Here is an 18,894-nt window from a genome sequence, read left to right as displayed (position 1 = left end):
ATACATATTTCAGCAATTTTATTCATTCTAAAGTGCCCACAGTAAATGACCCTATATAAATATTGAGTAAAGCCTAAATCATTTTTTTAAAATAGCAATAAATAACAGAAGTGCTCAGGATACTTTGAGATTGATTATATAAAAAGATTAAACTAAATTGTAAAGAGCTTTACTAATATTCAGAGCTACCTGCAACCAAGTCCTCTGGCTACTTCTATTCTTTGTTAGCCAAAAAGCTATGCAAATAACTCTGTGGCATAGTTCTATCCGACATCAAATCCCTAGCAACACTATTAGATAGGAGCTAATCGGAATAATAATAATGTATCTTCCTAGCTGAAGCTGTTGGCTGGACTGCTAAACATTATTTATTTTCCTCTTCTGAATATTGGCAGCATGTCCTTTATTCAAATTCTCACCCTTCCTTCCCCACTTCTATCACTCTCCCCATAACCTTAAATGCAGTTAGTATATTAGTTTTTGCCCTTCACATAAAAATAGATACAAAAGAATCAGCTGGAAATTATCTGAATCTACTTCATCTAAAAACAATTTAAAACATATAACTTTAGAACTATGCCACAAATGATGAGTTGCATAAGCTCTACACTAATAGCTACCAATTATTTAAGAAAGAAAACAACTTGTTTTCTCACATAGAAAGAAAGTAGAGATAGTATTGCCTACAATATGTGATCATCAGCAGGTACATAATTTAAAAAATATTTTTAACCTACTATAATGCCTTTATAAGATGTATTTTGACAGTCTTTAGATTAGATTAGATTAACTACTAAAAATGTAATGCCTCAATGAAAAATGAAAACAGGAAAGTATGAATTTACCAATCAGGAGATTCAATAAGCTTTCCCTGAAGAAGAAATTTTGTGATGCTTGAGTATTTTTTAAACTGCTAAAAAATATCCGCAGGGAAAAGTGTAAAAAAGTGAAATAGCAGCTTGATACTATAGAAAGAACATTGACTTAGGAACAGACAGAAATGGGCCCAAATCACACCTCTGCCAAGTGGGATAATTCTCTGCTTAAACAAGTTACTGGACCTCTCTGAATCTCACTACCTTCTCTGTACAATGGGAACCATACTACTTATCCTCTCAAGGATATTTTAAATAAGTTGACATTTTCCACTAATCCAATTCTTACAAATGGAGAATAATATAAAAATCCTGAAACATATGACTAATGAAATATTCATGGATCAATAAATAATAATCTTTAGAAAGTATACTCCCTAATTATAATGATATCTTCCTTCATATTTAATCATTGGGATGGCCAAAAAGTTCTTTCGGGTTTTTTCCGTAAGATGTTACAGAAAAACCGGAGCAAACTTTTGGCCAACCCAATAAAATGCTATAATTTTCTAATAATGGTTTTAGTAAACAACTAGCATATAATAAGACGAAGTACATTTTTGTAATTTAATAATATGCCAAATGGCCAGGCATTTGCTTATAAACATTTAAAATAACTATGTGAAAAATAGTCAAATATAGACTTTGGCCAAAGAAAATTTATTTTATTTAATATCTATCCATTTTATTCATTTAAAATGCCACATCACTCCCCACTCTACAGGTTTTGAAATCTTTAAAATGATTTTCATCCCAATAACTACTTAAAGGAAGACATTAGTTTCAAGAGGATTTTAAGTAAAAGTTAACATTATAGCAGCATGATAAATACAAATGACGGTCAAACTAATTTGACATCTAACATTTGAAAAACTTCTCCACATATCTCCAAGCATATAATCTTTATTAATTTTGGATTCTGTGATTTTAACTAAAAATGCTTTATTAATCCCCATTTATTTGGAAAGACACCTATTACTTACATTTCTGCAATTTTCTAAATATGAATTTTTGTTTTAATATTAACTGAGAATTTCGAGATTTTTTTTTAGTTGCTATTTACAAAGAAGATGGTAATACTAATTCTTCTTAGGTTTGTAGGCCTTCTTTATAAGACTTAGGATATAAATCAATACTTACAGCATAAAAATAAATCCTTATTTTGGGGCACTGATTCATGATGAATAAATTCCTTATCTTCCTTACCTCTTATTAACGCCTTCTCTAACTAAAGGATATATTAAAGTATTTCCTCAAAACTTCACATAGTAAAAACACATAAATCCTTGAAAGTCCGTGATAAGTGGATATTTTAAAAGTAAAGATTAAGAAGAAATCTAAAAAGCACTAAGTTACTCTAAAAAACAAAGGGGTTATTGCAAAGCAGTTAAAACAATCCAGCAGAGAAAGCACACCCCTGAAAAGAGAAAGCCACGAGAACAGAGAAATGGAAGAAAATCAGGTCCCAGACCCTTTATTTTCCAGAGTTTGTGAACAGTCTGCTTTCTCTCAACTCTTTCTTTCCCATGTGCTTAATCATTAATGTACCAGTTTTCTACTAAATACAGGTTAAGTGACATCACCACAAAGTTTAAAAGTCAGTCCAATGAATAAACACTTTCATGTTAAAAAAGAAAAGAAAAGAAAAAAGAAAAGAAACAAAAACCTAAGTAAGAGTTTTTAACACTTTCTTTTCCCACCCAGAGATAAGCACTCAGTTTTAGAACTTAACGAAAGATACTATGCTGCCATCTATCTACCTGAAAGGATATAAAGAAAAATGCAGACTAAAGCTTTCACTTCCTCTGGCTGACAGAATATAGGGTCAAAGTCCATGGCATACTTACATTGTACTTTTTATCCATAAGAAAGAAGCACAGTAATCGATAACACAATCTCCAAAGATAATTAGGGATATCTGGGGATCTTTATACCATATCCCATATAATGGAAAGAATAACAAAGTTTATGAAGAACTTTCCACACAAAATGAAGACCTGGATATACTTTGTTTGTTTTAGAGAAAAATGAAAGAGAGACAGGCAAGGACTTAGAAAAAAACTGATGGGGCAGGAATGATTGAAGAATATTCCACTACAAAACATTATTTTTTTTTAAATGCCAATAGTGACTTTTGTACTGAAATTACTGGCAATTTTCTACCTTTATAAAAAAATGTAATAAATGTCATCACCAAAAAACCCCCAAAAAACAAACAAACAAAAAAACCTGTTATAAGTAAGGGCAATTTTCTATTATTTAGCTTTAAAAATATTTGCTATAGAGTTTTTTAGTATCTTAGAAAAAATGTGACCTTAAAACCAATTTCCAATTAACTGCCTCAAGCTTTTTGTTATTCTCTTGTCCAGCAATGACTTCCTTCATCTCCCCATCTGGTTAATCTCTACCAATACTATCAAGTCCATCACCAGTCTCATTTTCTACAGCACAATAGTTCTCAAACCTTATGGCTATAGTCATATGGTTCTGCACAACTCCACAGGATATTGTTTACATAGATTATGACATGAGTGTGGTCTCCTGGAGTTGTATAGTTAGGAAGCAATGATTAAAATCACTTGGGAAGAAATTTTTAAACAAAATGTTACTGCCAATGACACCTATGCAGGAAGAGATTATATGAGACTAACCCTACCAATAAGAACATTACTAAAAGCCAGATAAAATCCAATTAATTGGTAAATAAACAGCTGACTGAAGACACTGGGAAGTAGCCAAACTAGCCAGGACTTAAAGGACAAAGATCCCAGAAAGAGTAGAAATGCACTAAGGTGAGTCCTACATTCCTCAGTGCTTTTTACTTAAAGGTACTTGCCAACTCATAAACATTACATATGAAAGGTCTAGTAGAAGTGGAGGCTCAGAGTTTTCTGCAATCCCACAGAACTGGGGAAACAACAAGAAGGCACAATCCACTGTTAACACTGAAGTTTACAGCTGAGAAACTCCTGAAGGGCTATGACATAAGAGAAAGGGCAAACTGAAACTAGTTCTTTATGAAGACAAAGCCCCAAATCATAAATCCTTACAAAGTCTCAATAAACACAGTAAATGTCATCTTCAAAAGAACTGCTGTATTAAGACCAATATTCTGTTACTAGCCTTAGAAATATTTATTATACAAATCCTTGACTGGATCAAGATGAGTCTTCTCTTATTGACAGTCCACAAAAGAAGTAAATCATATCTTGAAAAAGAAAGTATCAACCAGCTCTTTACAATTTGTCATATAAAATGCCCAGTATCTAACAAAATTTATTAGATATATCAGAAGAAAGGACAAACTATCTGGAAACTACAAGAGAGAAGAAAAAAAAGTCAATGGAAACAGACCCACAAGTAGATCTCAACACTGAAGTTATCAGACATAAACATTAAAATAACTTTCATTAAAATGTTCAAAACTTTAGATGACAAATGAAGAATTTCACCAGAGACGTGATCTATGAAAAAAATATCAAATGGAAATTATAACTGTGAAAAATATAATAATTGAACTAATAAACTCAACAGAAGGGTTTGACAGTAGATTAAACAGAGCTGAGCAGTAAACCAGAAGAGGGGTCAGTAGGAAATACCCAGTCTGAAGCACAGAGGGAAAAAAAGGAAAAATGCAGGAAAGACTACAAAAGTTATGCAGTGCAGTGAGATCTCATGTGCATATAATCAGAATCCCAGAAATGCAGGAGATAAAGTTGGGCAGAAGTAGCAGCTGAAGTGACACAGGCCAAGAAATGTCCATAACTTAAAAATGTCATCAAGCCACAGATTTAAGAAGTTATATAAACTCTCAAACAGGAAGAATGCAAAGAAAATAACAATGAAGCACATCATAGAATAACTGCTAAATACAAAAACAAAATGAAATCACAGGAGTTCTGGCCCAAGATGGCAACAGAGAAGGCTCCTGAACTCAACTCTTCCCACAAACACAATGAATCTACTACTAAGCATGAAGCAATTACCTTTGAATGAAATCCAGAAACTAGCTGAGTGAATCTTATATTGATAGATCAGGCACAGCACTAAAGAAAATCACCAAAAAACAAAGGAAGAAAGCAAGAGAAAAAGAAAGGAACAAAGGAATTACAGAACAGCCAGAAAACAATTTTTAAAATGGCAAAAGTAAGTCCATACCTATCAATAATTACTTTAAATATAAAAGGACTAAATTCTACAATCAAAAGACAAAGAATGGCTGAATGGGTAAAAAAAAAAACAAGATCCAATTATCTAGGGCCTATAAGAGATTCACTTCAGCTTTAGGGACACACAGACTGAAAGTGAAGTGATGGAAAAAGATATTCCACGCAAATGAAAACCAAAAGAAAGCAGAGGTAGCTATATTTATTTATATTTATATCAGACGAAATAGACTTTAAGCCAAAGACTGTAAGAAGAGACAAAGAAGGTCAATATAAAACAATATTGAGAGTCACTCCAACAAGAGGATATAACATTTGTAAATATGATGCATGCAACAGAGGAGCACCTAAATACATAAGGCAAATATTAACAGACCTGAGGGAGAACTAGACAGCATTATAATAATAGTAGGGGACTTTAGTACCTCAGTTTCAACAATGGATAGATCATCTAGACAGAAAATCAATATGGAAACATCAGACTTAAACTACATGTTAGACCAGATGGACTTAACAGACATTTAAAGAACATTCCATCCAACAACAGTAGAATACACATTCTTCTCAAGTGCACAGGAAACAGTCTCCAGGGTAAATCATATATTAGGTGGCAAAACAAACCTTAATTTTAAGAAGACTGAAATCATATCAAACATCTTTTCCAACCCCAATGGTATGAAACTGGAAATCAATTATAAGAAGAAAACTAGAAAATTCAAAAATATGTTGAGATTAAACAGCATAATACTGAACAACCAATGGGCCAAAGAAGAAATCAAAACAGATACTAAAAAATATCGAGGCAAATTAAAATGGAAATACAACACACCAAAATTTACGAGATGCAGCAAAGACAGTTCTGAGGGAAGTTCATAGCTATAAATGCCTACATTAAGAAAAAAGAAAGATCTCAAACTAACTTTATATCTCAAGGATCTAGAAAAGGAGGAACAAAATAAGCCAAAAGTAGAAAGAAGGAAAAAACAAAGATTAGAGTAGAAGTAAGTGAAATAGAGACTAAAAAGACAATAGAAAAGATCAAGGAAACTAAAACCTGGTTTTTTGAAATGATAAACGAAATACACAAACCTTTAGCTATACTCACTAAAAAAAAAAAAAGAGAACTCAAATAAATAAAATCAGAAATGAAAGAGGAGACACTGCAACTGATACCACACAAATACAAAGGATCATAAGAGACTACTATGAAACATTATATACCAACAAATTGGACAACCTAGAAGAAATTGATAAATTCCTAGAAACAAACAACCTACCAACAATGAATCATGAAGAAACAGAAAATCTGAACAGACCAATTACTAGTAAGAAGACTGAATCAGTAATCAAAACCCCCAACAGTGAAAAGTCCAGGACCAAATGGCTTCATGGATGAATTCAACCAAACATTTAAAGAATTAACACTAATCCTTCTCAAACTTTTCAAAAAAAATTGAAGAGGAAGGAACACTTCCAAAATACTGTACAAGGCCAGAATTAACCTGAAACAAAAACCAGACAACAACACTAAAAGAAAAGAAAACCATATCTCTGATGAACAAAGATGTGAAAATCCTCAACAAAACATTAGCAAACCAAATTCAACAATACATTAAAAGGATCATACACCATGATCAAGTGGGATTTAATTCCAGGGATGCAAAGATACTTCAAAATCTGCAAATCAATCAGTATGATACACCACATCAACAAACTGAACGATAAATATCATATGATCATCTCAAAAGACATAGAAAAGCCCTTGACAAAATTCAACATCCATTCACGATAAAAACTCTCAACAAACTGGGTGTAGGAGGAAACGTACTTCAACATAATAAAGGCCATATATGACAAACCCACAGAAACATCAGACTAAGTGAAAAGCTGACAGCTTTTCCTCTAAGATCAGGAATGAGACAAAGATGCCCACTCTTATCACCAATCAGAACAATTAGGCAAGCAAAAGAAATAAAAGACATCCAATTAGAAAGGAAGAAGTAAAACTGACCTTATTTGCAGATAACATGGTGTTACATATAGAAAACCTAAAGACTCGACCAAAAAACTGTTCGAACTAATAAACAAATTCATAAAGTTGCAGGATACAAAATTAATATACAAATATCAGTTGCATTTCCATACACTATCAGAAAGTTATTAAGAAAACAATCCCATTTACAATTGTATCAAAAAGAATAAAATACCTAGGAATAAATTTAACCAACAAGGTGAAAGATCTGTACAGTGAAGACACTGATGAAAGAAACTGAAGACAACACCAATAAACGGAAAGCCCTGCCACATTCATAGATTGGAAAAATTAAATATTCTTAAAATGGACATACTACCCAAGCAATCTACAGATTCAATGCAATCCCTATCACAATTTGACTGCATTTTTTTCACAAATATAGAACAAACAATCCTAAAATTTGTATGGACCCACAGAAGATCTCAAATAACCAAAGCAATCTTACGAAAGAAGAACCAAGCTGGAGGCATCTCATGTCTTGATTTCAAAATATATTGCAAAGCTATAGTAATCAAAATAGTATGATACTGACATAAAAAGGCACTTAGATCAATGGAACAGAATAGACAGCCCAGAAAAAAACCCCACTCTTATATGGTCAATTAGTTTATGACAAAGGAGCCAAAAAGAGTCAATGGGGAAAAGACAGTCCCTTCGATAAATGGTCCTGGGAAAACTGGACAGTCGCATGCAAAAGAATGAAACTGGACCCCTATCTTACACCATACACAAAAATCAACTCAAAATGAATCAAAGGTTTGAACATAAAACCTAAACCCATAAAACTCGTGGAAGAAAGCATATTGGGTAAGCTCCTTGACGTTGGTCTTGGCAATGATTTTTTGGATTTGACACCAAAAGCAAAGTCACCAAAGCAAAATAAACGAGTGGGACTATATCAAACTAAAAACCTTTGCAAAGCATAGGAAACCACCAACAAAATGAAAAGGCAACCTATGTAATGGGAAAAAGTGTTTGCAAATCATATCCCTGATACAGGGTTAATATCCAAAATATATAAAGAACCCATACAACTCAACAGCAAAAAAAAAAAAAAAAAAAATTGATTAAAAAATGGGCAGAGGACCTCAACAGACATTTTTCCAAAGAAGATATATTGATGGCCAATGGGTATGTGAAAAGGTACTCAACATCACTAATCATCAGGGAAATGCAAATCAAGACCACAATGAGATATCACCTCACACCTGTTAAGATTAGAATGGCTATCATCAGAAAGATAAAAGGTAAGTGTTGGCAAGGATGTGGAGAAAAAGAAATCCTTTTGCACTGTTGGTGGGAATATAAATTGGTGCAGCCACTATGGAAAGCAGTATGGAGACCCCTCAAAAAATTAAAAAAAGAACCACCATATGATCCAGCAATTTTACTTCTAGGTATATATCTGAAGGAAATGAAAACAGGATATCAAAGAGATATCAGCACTCCCATGTTCACTGCAGCATTATTCACAATAGCCAAGATATGGAAGCAACTTAAGTGTGCATCAATAGATGAATGGATAAAAAAGATGTTGTATATATACACAGTGGAATATTATTCAGCCATGAGAAAGGAGGAAATCCTGCTATCTGTGATAACATAGATGAACCCTGATGGCCTTATACTAAGTGAAAAAAGCCAAATGGTATCACTTATCTGTGGAATTAAGAAAAAGAAAGTTCAACTCATAGAAACTGAGAGTAGACAAGTAGTTGCCAGGGGCTGGGGTTGTGGGAAATAGGGAGAGGTTGGTAAAAGGGTGCAAATTTTAGCTATAAGATGAATAAGGTAAAGATCTAATGTAAAATATGGTGACCACTGTTTCTTCACCATACTGTACAACTGAAATTCGCTAAGAGAGAAGAACTTAAATGTTCTCATAAAAAAAAAAAAAGATTAATATGTGAAGCGTTGGATGTGTTAATTAACTAGATGGGGAAATCCTTTCAAAGTGTATACATAGGGGCTTCCCTGGTGGTGCAGTGGCTGAGAATCTGCCTGCCAATGCAGGGGACACGGGTTCGAGCCCTGGTCTGGGAAGATCCTACATGCCGCGGAGCAACTGGGCCCGTGAGCCACAATTGCTGAGCCTGTGCGTCTGGAGCCTGTGCTCCCAACAAGAGAGGCCGCGACAGTGAGAGGCCCGCGCACCGCGATGAAGAGTGGCCCCCGCTTGCCACAACTAGAGAAAGCCCTCGCACAGAAACGAAGACCCAACACAGCCATAAATAAATAAAATAAAATAAATAATAATAATAAAAAAAAATTTTTTAAAAAGTGTATACATATATCAAATTATCATAATGCACAATTTAAGTATCTTATAAATTTATATGTTAATTATATAATTATGCCTCAACAAAGCTGAAATAACATAAATAACTAAATCATAAAAGCAGTCAGAGAAAAGATACATTACTTCAATGGAGGAACAATAAAACTAACAACTGACTTTACAACAGAAATGATGGAAACCAGGAGACAAGGAAATAACATCTTTTAAAACCTGAAAATAACTCCAAACGTATAATTCTATGCCAAGCAAGTAAATCCTTCAAAAATGAAAGAGAAATAAATACATTTTCAGGTGTACCAAAACTGGGAGAATCTGTTCCAGTACACTTCCACCAAGAGGCAGAAAACAAATACTCCCAGAAAGAAACTTAGAAACTTATGAAGACATGAAGGACTAGAAAAAGCATCAATGTGTGGGTAACTCTAAACAAACAGTGACTTCATATAACATACGTATTATAACACATAATATATAAACGACAATAATTACTTCTTGTTGTCATGAGTTTTAGTTCAACATCTATTTTACGCACCCAGAACACCAAAAATGATGATAGGAGGAGTTCTAAGGCCACTACATTTATTATCGCAGCAATGTTTAAAGTACCAACTTATATTAAACTTCAGAAAATCAAGGAAGAATGTTTTGATCTCTGGGAAAACCACTTTAAAAAGAGTAAAAGGAGAAACACCATCAGAAGGGATAAACTGGAAATCTTTTTTAATTGAAAATTTCCAAGCAGGTAAGAAAAGGAGAAAAATGGAAACAAAGAACAGATGGGTCAAGTAGAAAATACATAAAAGATGATAGGATTAATATCAGTCACAGTAAATAAAAATGGACTATTCCAATTAGAAGACAAAGATTATCAAACTAAACTTAAAAAAAAGAAATATTTGGTGTCTACAAGGCACACTGACAAGACATAACTGATAAAGGTTGAAAGTAAAAAGATAAAAAAAGATATACCATGAAAATACTAACCAAAACAAAGCTGATATAGCTAAATTAATAACAAAGAAAAACACTGTAAGGCAAGAATAATTACTACAGATAAAAAGGTATAATTTATAATGATGCAAGAATTAATCTGGACTTCCCTGGTGGCACAGTGGTTAAGAATCCAACTGCCAATGCAGGGGAAAAGGGTTTGAGCCCTGGGCCGGGAAGATCCCACATGCCACAGAGCAACTGAGCCTGTGTGCCACAACTACTGAAGCCTGCGTGCCTAGAGCCCATGCTCCGCAACAAGAGAAGCCACCGCAATGAGAAGCCCGCGCACCACAACAAAGAGTAGCCCCTGCTCGCTGCAACTAGAGAAAGCCTGCACGCAGCAACGAAGACCCAACGCAGCCAAAAATTAATTAATTAATTAATTAAAAAAATAAAGGAGCCAGATACTTAATATTTTAGGCTTTCAGGCCATATGCCTCTCTCACAACTATTCAACTCTGCTGTTGTAGCACAAAAGCAATCATATGTAAATAGATACATATGATACATAGATACATATCTATGTAAATAGATGTGAGCAGCTGTGTTTCAAGTAAAACTTTATTAACAAAAACAGGTAGAGGTTCAAACTTATCCCAACGCCCATAGTTTGCCAATCCCTTCACTATACTACAATGCATTCCCTCCTAGAGAAGCTCTAGTAGCTTTTCATTAATACCACTAAATTTTACCTCTCTCTCAGTTTTTAAAACATTCTGACCTTAATCTTACTGGTAAATTTTTATTTTAATGCTTTTCTTATTAGGCTCAACCTACTTGAAGCAGGTTACTTTTGGGAGAATATGTATAACCTTTTACATATTTTAACTACAATACCAATTATATCAGAAATTAATCTATAATTGAGATTCAAACCCAAGGAGTTTGGCTTTAAAGTCACACTCATGACTAGGTCACCTCACACAGTTGTTGTGGGAATTAAAAGAAATAACATGTGCAGAAAAAGTACCTTGTTGACCCTAAATGACTCTTTAAATATTAGCTGCTATTGCATTAGAGCTTTTGATCTGGATGTTTTGGGTGACCATTCTTTTGTACCTGGTCTTATTAGAAAGTAAAATTAAAATATGAGAAAGCATAAAAAAAGAAATTAATCTATAAATAAAACGTTTCTAAAACCATAGTACTAGCATGCACTAAAGTCTCAGTGTGATGTCAAACACCTGTATTTACAGTTCTCCCTTTTGAATTTTTTTCAGTTATTAGTATTTAATTTTAATTGCTCACTCTGTATTTAATAAGGAGAATTATAACAAGGCCCCACTAATATATGCAACTAAGCAACAACAGTAAATATCTTCTTTTAATTAAACAAAATGATCATGTGTATAAAAAAGATCTAAATACGCAGAACTTAAAGACCTTCTCTCAGTTGCTCTCTTATTACAAAATGTAATTGTATGTACCACCACCGAACTTGTTATTTTTAATAAAAAAGATTTAAACAGTATAAAATGATATAAACAGGAAAGAAAACACCCTTCTCCATCAGGGAATCTATTCCTTCTTCCCTCTGTCTTCCCTACCGGTTTCCTCACACGCACCCTCGCTCATACTCTCTCTGTCTCTCTCTCTCTTCCACACACAAAACACACACACACACACACACACACACACACACACCGGGCATTTTAAAAACACAATCTAAGTCCAAATGACACATAGGATCAGGCTCAAATACCAGTTCTACACACAAAGCACACAAGTTATGATTCAGAAAACACAAAATCAGGTTCAAATCCCAGCTCTACAACTAAAACCAGTTTAATAATCACTTCCTAGCTTTGCATCTTCAGTAACTATTTATTTAACCTCTATTAGTCTGTTTCCATCTATAAAATGGGGGAAAAATCATACCCACCTCATGTGGCTGTAGTGAGCACTAACGTGAGAATTAAAATCACATGCCCATAGCATAGTGTTGATATACAGTCAAGCCTTAACACTCCTAGGTGATGCTATTACCACCGCCACCACTAACACCATCATTCTGGGCAAATCTTGTTAACATCTATTGTAGTTCCTCTACAAAACGGGAAAAGCAATGCCTCAAACGGTGTATGTAATAACTTTTTAAGGCATCCTGCAAGTTTGTCCTGTCCTTTCTCTCAAGAACTTAATGTTCCTTTGAGAACCTTTAAGAATTAAACAAGTCTATTTTTATTCCTGAGAAGAAACAAGAAGCTAACATTTTTCACTTTGTTTTTCATTACTGTAGATATTTTTAAACCAATAGATTATTAAGAGATCTAATATGTCACTTTTTAAAGAACACTAATAAATAATCATAAATAGATGTGGTTAAAAGGCAATGTCAGAACAGGGTCCACTTTCTCAATTCCAATACATTTTAAAATGCACCAATCTGAGGGTTTATGTTTGTTGTTTTTGTTTTCAATTTTCTGCACTTAAAAGCACCACATGTTAATAACTGTATAATATAGTTGCTCTAACATTAGTTGATATAAACATTTCTTACCAAGTTACGCTTTTTTAGTGGAAGAAAGTAATAATAGTGGAAGAAAGAAAACATCAGTGCGTAGCAAGTAAGAAGTTCAGTGTAGAAACACAACTGCAGAAAAAGCCAATGATTATCTTCACCAACACAATTGTTAATCCTGAAGAAAAAAAGGAAAAAGAAAAAATATTTCAAACTTTAATGTTAATTTTAGGATGGTAAAACTAGAGGTAAACGCAAACACACACAAACTTCACATAAAGCACAAACTTCATATGTGCTTTACTTCACAGAGATAAGCTAAAGTCACTCAAACCTAAAAGCAAAGAGTACATAAGATATGACACAAATATGCCACGTCACATTTGTAAAGCACATTGTACTTTTTAAAGAAGTCCTGTGTATGATTCCCCTTCAACTCAACAACAACCCAGTGAGGCAGGGAAGAACAGATGGCAGCCTCCTTGCTTCACTGATACGAAAAAGGAACAAAGGAGTTAGGACAATTGCCAGAGAATGTACAGTTAGGAGAGACAGTGGTCAAGAGAACAAGAACGTTCTTCTGTATACTGCTCTTCCACTGCAGCATTCTAGCTGTGCAGACCAATTTGAATGATGTGAAGTAAAATAACTTAAACCTGCCACTCTGAAATACTGCTAAGCATTCACAATTTTTCTTACTTTTAAAATCTAACCTTGGTTCCTGAAAATAAACACATATTCAAAAGTACTTATAAATTCTTAGAGCTACATTTCCACCAATACAACAGTGAACCACAACTAGGAAAAAGGATTAATGTTATAATCCCAAAATATTCAAGATTAATGCAAGCTGACTATTTTATTGTTCCAAGGTTATTTATTGTACCTAAATTTTCAAAATATTTTACAATTCCAGCAGAAAACCCTAGTTCAAAACTACAAATTACCTTTCACAAATGTTTTCATTTCAATATAGCATTACACTGCCACTGTTTGAAAAAATAAATAAATAGGGTCAAATTCCTAACTTAAATTGTTGTTTTAAAGGTGTGCTGTCTAACTATTTGTTAAAATCAGATCTATAACTGAACAGAAAACCTGGAAGAGGCATTTCTTAGACTAAAGAGTGCATGCTTCGTAAACAAGAAAACTTCCTGTGTTTTGTTATCTGCAAGCAGGGCTACCAGAGAAGGGTGCTTCTGTATGCACTCAAAAATACTCTTCAGTAGCTGTTGCTTGAAAGATGACTTATACTTGTCCCATCCTTTCTGTCCCCCCAAAATTTGAGAAATAACTGCTATGATCATGGCATTCTTCTTAAGCACAGAACTTTAAGAAACACTAAGATAATCTACATGTAAGAGTTCTTTTGGTAGCAAGTCCTTGGAAGGAGTGATTAGAGCCAAAAATAGAGTAAGCGTTGAGGTCATCAGAGAACTGACCTCCACATCTAAAGCTGTTAAGCAGTTAAGATAATGCAGTTTCTGAAAAAAATCAAAAATTCTCCTTGCTTCTAGTTTATACTGTACATTTCCCTCACTCTCTGAATATCTCAGCATTGCCCTATTAGGGAATTCAATCACATAAATCCCTAAATCTACTCAGGCCCCCTGGTCTACCCTCCCTTCCTATCCTCCAGCTCTTTGTACTTTCACTCTTCTTCCCACCAGTGTTTTGAGAAGGTGACTAAAACTATGGAGGCGCAAGGCCTAGGAACAGAGAGCTCACCCCAATCTTAGAATTTTGGTTAAACAGCACTTTATTTTGTCACAAAGTCAATCTTTATTCCTTGAAAATAAATAAATAAATAAAATCACTAATCTATATAGTACCAAAACAGTTCCTAGTTGATTATTTTTTAAGCTTAAGCTATTGCATTCACTTAAAAGGAGGTATCAATATCCAACCAACTATCCTGAACATTTATTATATTTTTAATCAGAAATATTACTCTAAAAAGTGTATAAAATTGAGTTTTTAAGTGTGATTATCCCTTACCTGAATACATGTTTTATATAGCTTTAAAAAATCTACTACTATTGCAACTGTAAACAGAAGACTGAGGTTTGTAAAATCACTTGAGAATTAATCTGTTTAAAGTCAAGGCACATTTTTTCAACACCAACTGTATGTTATATACTAAACTATCCTGTTGATGGAATTTTCAACTTTTTTACATAGTAACAAAGTGCTTTTACTTTTTCTTAATCTCAGGAAATTACCTTGTATTTAAACAATCAGTTTATAGTGAAAACCAAATTCTTACTAAAAGCTTGCTAATAATAACTTGTGTTATCAAAAATAAGGGAAACTCTAAATTGATTAGCATTACTAGGCAAAGCTAAACTCTACCCTGAGTCAAACTTAGATAAATACAATTATAAATTTAAGAAGATTATGTAGCTAACTTTGCATATATGCATGTATGTGTGTACAAACATAAATATATATGTATATAGATATATTTATAAAGTGCTACACCATACCAGTTTAAATATTTATACAGAGATCCCATGCTAGGAAAGCAGAATTAAATACAATATCTTTTTCACAGATTTTTGTGACAGCTTTGAAATGAGATACAATGAAGAACTCTCACAGCATTTGTTTTCAAAAATTCTATTTCTCAACTGAACATTTTCTTTAAATATTACAAGAGAGCCCCCTATTGACGAAAAATGTTGGCAGTTCAGCAGAATCAGCTGAACCACTTTTTACACATCCAGCCAGCATGTAATGTTAATACCTATTACCAATTCAAAACACTGAAAAAGCTGAAAGTGCGTGAAATGAGGTATAAGGGTATCTGAAATGTGTTACTCTTTAATTAAACAAATTGGAAGGGAAAGACAAACAATGAGATGTATACGGTTTATTACAGTTACAAACAATAACAGCTACTATATTTATATTTAAGTATTTTCTATGTCAGATACTACACTGAATGCTTTACATACATTGCCTCATTTAATAAAACCACCTTCGTTCTTTTGTATATTTGGGTGCATGTTAATTCTTAGTTTTCTGCTCAAATATCTCCTTGTGAGAAAACATAGGATCTCTGGAAAAAATGACTTTGGGAGTTGATAAAACCATATGATCAAATAAAGGGATCTTCATTAAAAGGTTTTCTTAAACTGTATAACTCTAATATAACCTTTGTTTAAATCTGCTAAGTGCTAAGATTTATTTTTTATTACCTTTTTTTCCAAAAAGCGAATTACTTAGTTCTTACCATGGACAGTGATGATCCATTCTCCTAACACAGTGGCCACAGCGGCTGCAGTGATGGGAGCGCTTTGGTCTCATCAAATTACACTTGTTACACAATTCCCAGAACTCCCTTTCTAGAGAAGGAAATTAAAATCCATTTAATAAAGGCACATGAATAATGCTGAAATTTAGCAACAAGTGTTTAGAAGAGTTTATAGGAATTCTTCGATATATATGTCTAAGTCTCCAGTGTAAATGTTTGCCAAAAATGTTGCTGCTCTATTCTATGCATGTTTTATTTTGTACGTTTCTAATTTTAAACACTATAAAAATAAGACACTATTAATAGTCAAGCTAAGAGGTAGAAAACAACATATTTGAGTTTAAGCATATTGCTATAAGTAAAATTTAATGACAAAACCCTGAAGTACAACCAAATTATTACATTAAAACAGAATTATATTTAAACAAATTAATTTCTAGAAATTTATTATCTAAAGGCTCTAAAGAAGAAATAATGCTGAGTATTGGTTTCATAGATTAATAAGTCAAAATCAATCGTATGATATCGTAAGAAAAACAGAGATGGCATCCCCCCAAACTCCCCACACGAAACCATTTTTTAAAATATTAATGGATTCATTTGGGAATGTTTATGAGAGAGGGTTGGAAAAAGATTTCAGATGGGTTTAAGAGGTACTAGAATAGTTTCAGAAGTGAAGAAGATTACAAGAAGATTACTATTGAACGGAAATAACGGAGTTCTTTACAAAATTCTATCCTACCACCAAGTAGCAATTTCCTCTAGTCTGTTGTGAAAGAGCACACAATTAAGCTTTGTGCTAAAAACATGAAGTTTACAGGAATAAAGGGAAAAGTCATTTGTTTTCATTAAGAACTGCTCTAATTAGATCCATAAAAACTCTATGGGACAGTCATCTACCAAGATAAGACAATTGTTATATAGAAGATATCATTCTAATATTTCTTGAAATGGAATTTTACTTTTATAAAAATTCTTAAACTTTATATCACTTATGGAAAACTATATCCTAACCTCACTAAAAGTATGGGCATAGTAAAATTAACCTAACTCCAATACTCAGAGTGAGTATTAGTATATGCAAAGTGTGACCTAGCACACAGTAGGTAGTAACTAAATCCTTGCTAAAGCATGAAAAGTTTAAAATTTTTTTAAATGAAAGATTCTAAATATAAGTAATAGAATTGTGGGTAGTTTTCAATTTTCTAAAAAGATACCCTATTTTAATTCCATTATTTCTAGTTTAATGGCCAGAAGTAAAATCAATATACTGGAATTTTATAGTAAAGTGTTGGAAAAACATTCTGCTACAAATGCCTCTGAAGAAATCAATAAAGTATGAATAAAAGCTATATCAAATCAACTGTTCATTCCAATAATATGAAAGTTGAGGAATTATCTTTTACATTTAAAATATTTCACTTTAAAATAAAATTCTCTTCCATTTCTTACTTACAATTCTTATTTTAAGGAAAACATACTACATGAGAGAGCAACAATATTAAAGTTTAATTTAGGTACAATTAAACTATGATAATTTAACTGTTAGTGAAACAGAAATATTTCATACATAGCATAATACAAGGTCACAAGCATGTCACTTTTTTTTCCCCCCTAGATGTTAGTGGATGTTAGATGTACCCAAATATCCCAATGTTAAAACTTTGAATTCACATACTACAAGGAATATGGTCAGGAAGCAGACTCTCTTCGATGAGCCGATTTTCATTAAAAGACAACATGAAAACTTTATGTTCTTAAACCAGCCCCTTAAAAAATAAATATGGGGTATTCACTATTGGCAATTTCAGCACATAATACTGCAAAGAATAAATTATTTATTTCATACTTAAAATGCTGTATCCTCAGAAAAGAGCGTTTGGCTAGAGTCAGAGAAAGATTGTAATTCATTCTGTAGTGTAGACTATGGTTGGCAAACTACAGTCCACAGGGAAATCCAGGCCACCACCTGTTTTTGTGTGACCCATGAGGTAAGAATGTTTTTTACAAATTTAAATGATTGAAAATGATAATGATCATAACAATAATAATTTGTGGCATATAAAAATCTTGGAATTTAAATTTCAGTGTCTATAAATAAAGCTTTATTTGAACACAGCTATGCCCGTTCATTTACATATTTCTATGGCTGCTTTTGGGCTACAATGACAGAGCTGAGGACTTGTGACAGAGACCATATGGTCCATAAAGCTAAAAATATTTGCTATCTGGCCCTTAACAGTACTGAAGAACGTGCTGACCTATGGTCTGGAACATAAATTTGTTCAAAGAAAGGGTTTGAGCCATTTAAGGCTCAATTTAAGATGTAAGAATCTAAAATGAAAAATACCAATGAAAAAGCACATTTTCACACACAAGTACACACACACATTTATGTTTTTAGAAAAGAAAAAAAATCACTATTTTTAAAATCCAGAAATTAAAGTATCATCTATGTTTTTGCTTTGCAGAGCAAGAAAAAAAGCCATCCATCTTAACCTACCACCCTATGTATCTATAAACCATTTCTTAGTCTTCTCCCTTTTTTCTTCTTCCGGGTTTATTCATGTCCAAATAGGATCTTGGTGACTGATACATTCTGGTGTCTGATGATCACCTACAAGACTTTTGTACTACCCATCTAACAAAATAAAATAAAAGCCTATGGGAGACAGAATCCAACTGCTAATTTATGGTAGCTATAGAAGATAAAAAATTAACAGATACATTTTTTAAAGGAAAGAAAAATCAAAACATAAAACAAATAAAAGAAAAAAGGTAAACTCTATAAATGATAGATGCTCTTTAA

General features: G+C 33.0%; 1 protein-coding gene across 3 annotated transcripts in view; it reads right to left on the bottom strand.

Annotated features, from left to right (window-relative positions):
• ZDHHC21 (zDHHC palmitoyltransferase 21) overlaps positions 1–18,894 on the bottom strand; it is an 85,707-nt gene that overhangs the window by 49,672 nt on the left and 17,141 nt on the right. For all 3 annotated transcript variants that reach the window (XM_082401687.1, XM_082401688.1, XM_082401689.1), the window contains exons 4-5: positions 16,065–16,176; positions 12,869–13,007 (exon numbers count right to left, since the gene is read on the bottom strand). In XM_082401687.1, coding sequence (XP_082257813.1) covers positions 12,869–13,007; positions 16,065–16,176 — 251 coding nt within the window. The remainder of the gene's footprint in view (positions 1–12,868; positions 13,008–16,064; positions 16,177–18,894) is intronic.

Source organism: Balaenoptera borealis (assembly GCF_965194805.1).
Source record: "Balaenoptera borealis genome assembly, chromosome: 8".
Classification (NCBI taxonomy): domain Eukaryota; kingdom Metazoa; phylum Chordata; class Mammalia; order Artiodactyla; family Balaenopteridae; genus Balaenoptera; species Balaenoptera borealis.
The sequence above is the reverse complement of the archived record's forward strand: the minus strand, read 5'-3'. Positions and strand labels throughout refer to the sequence as shown.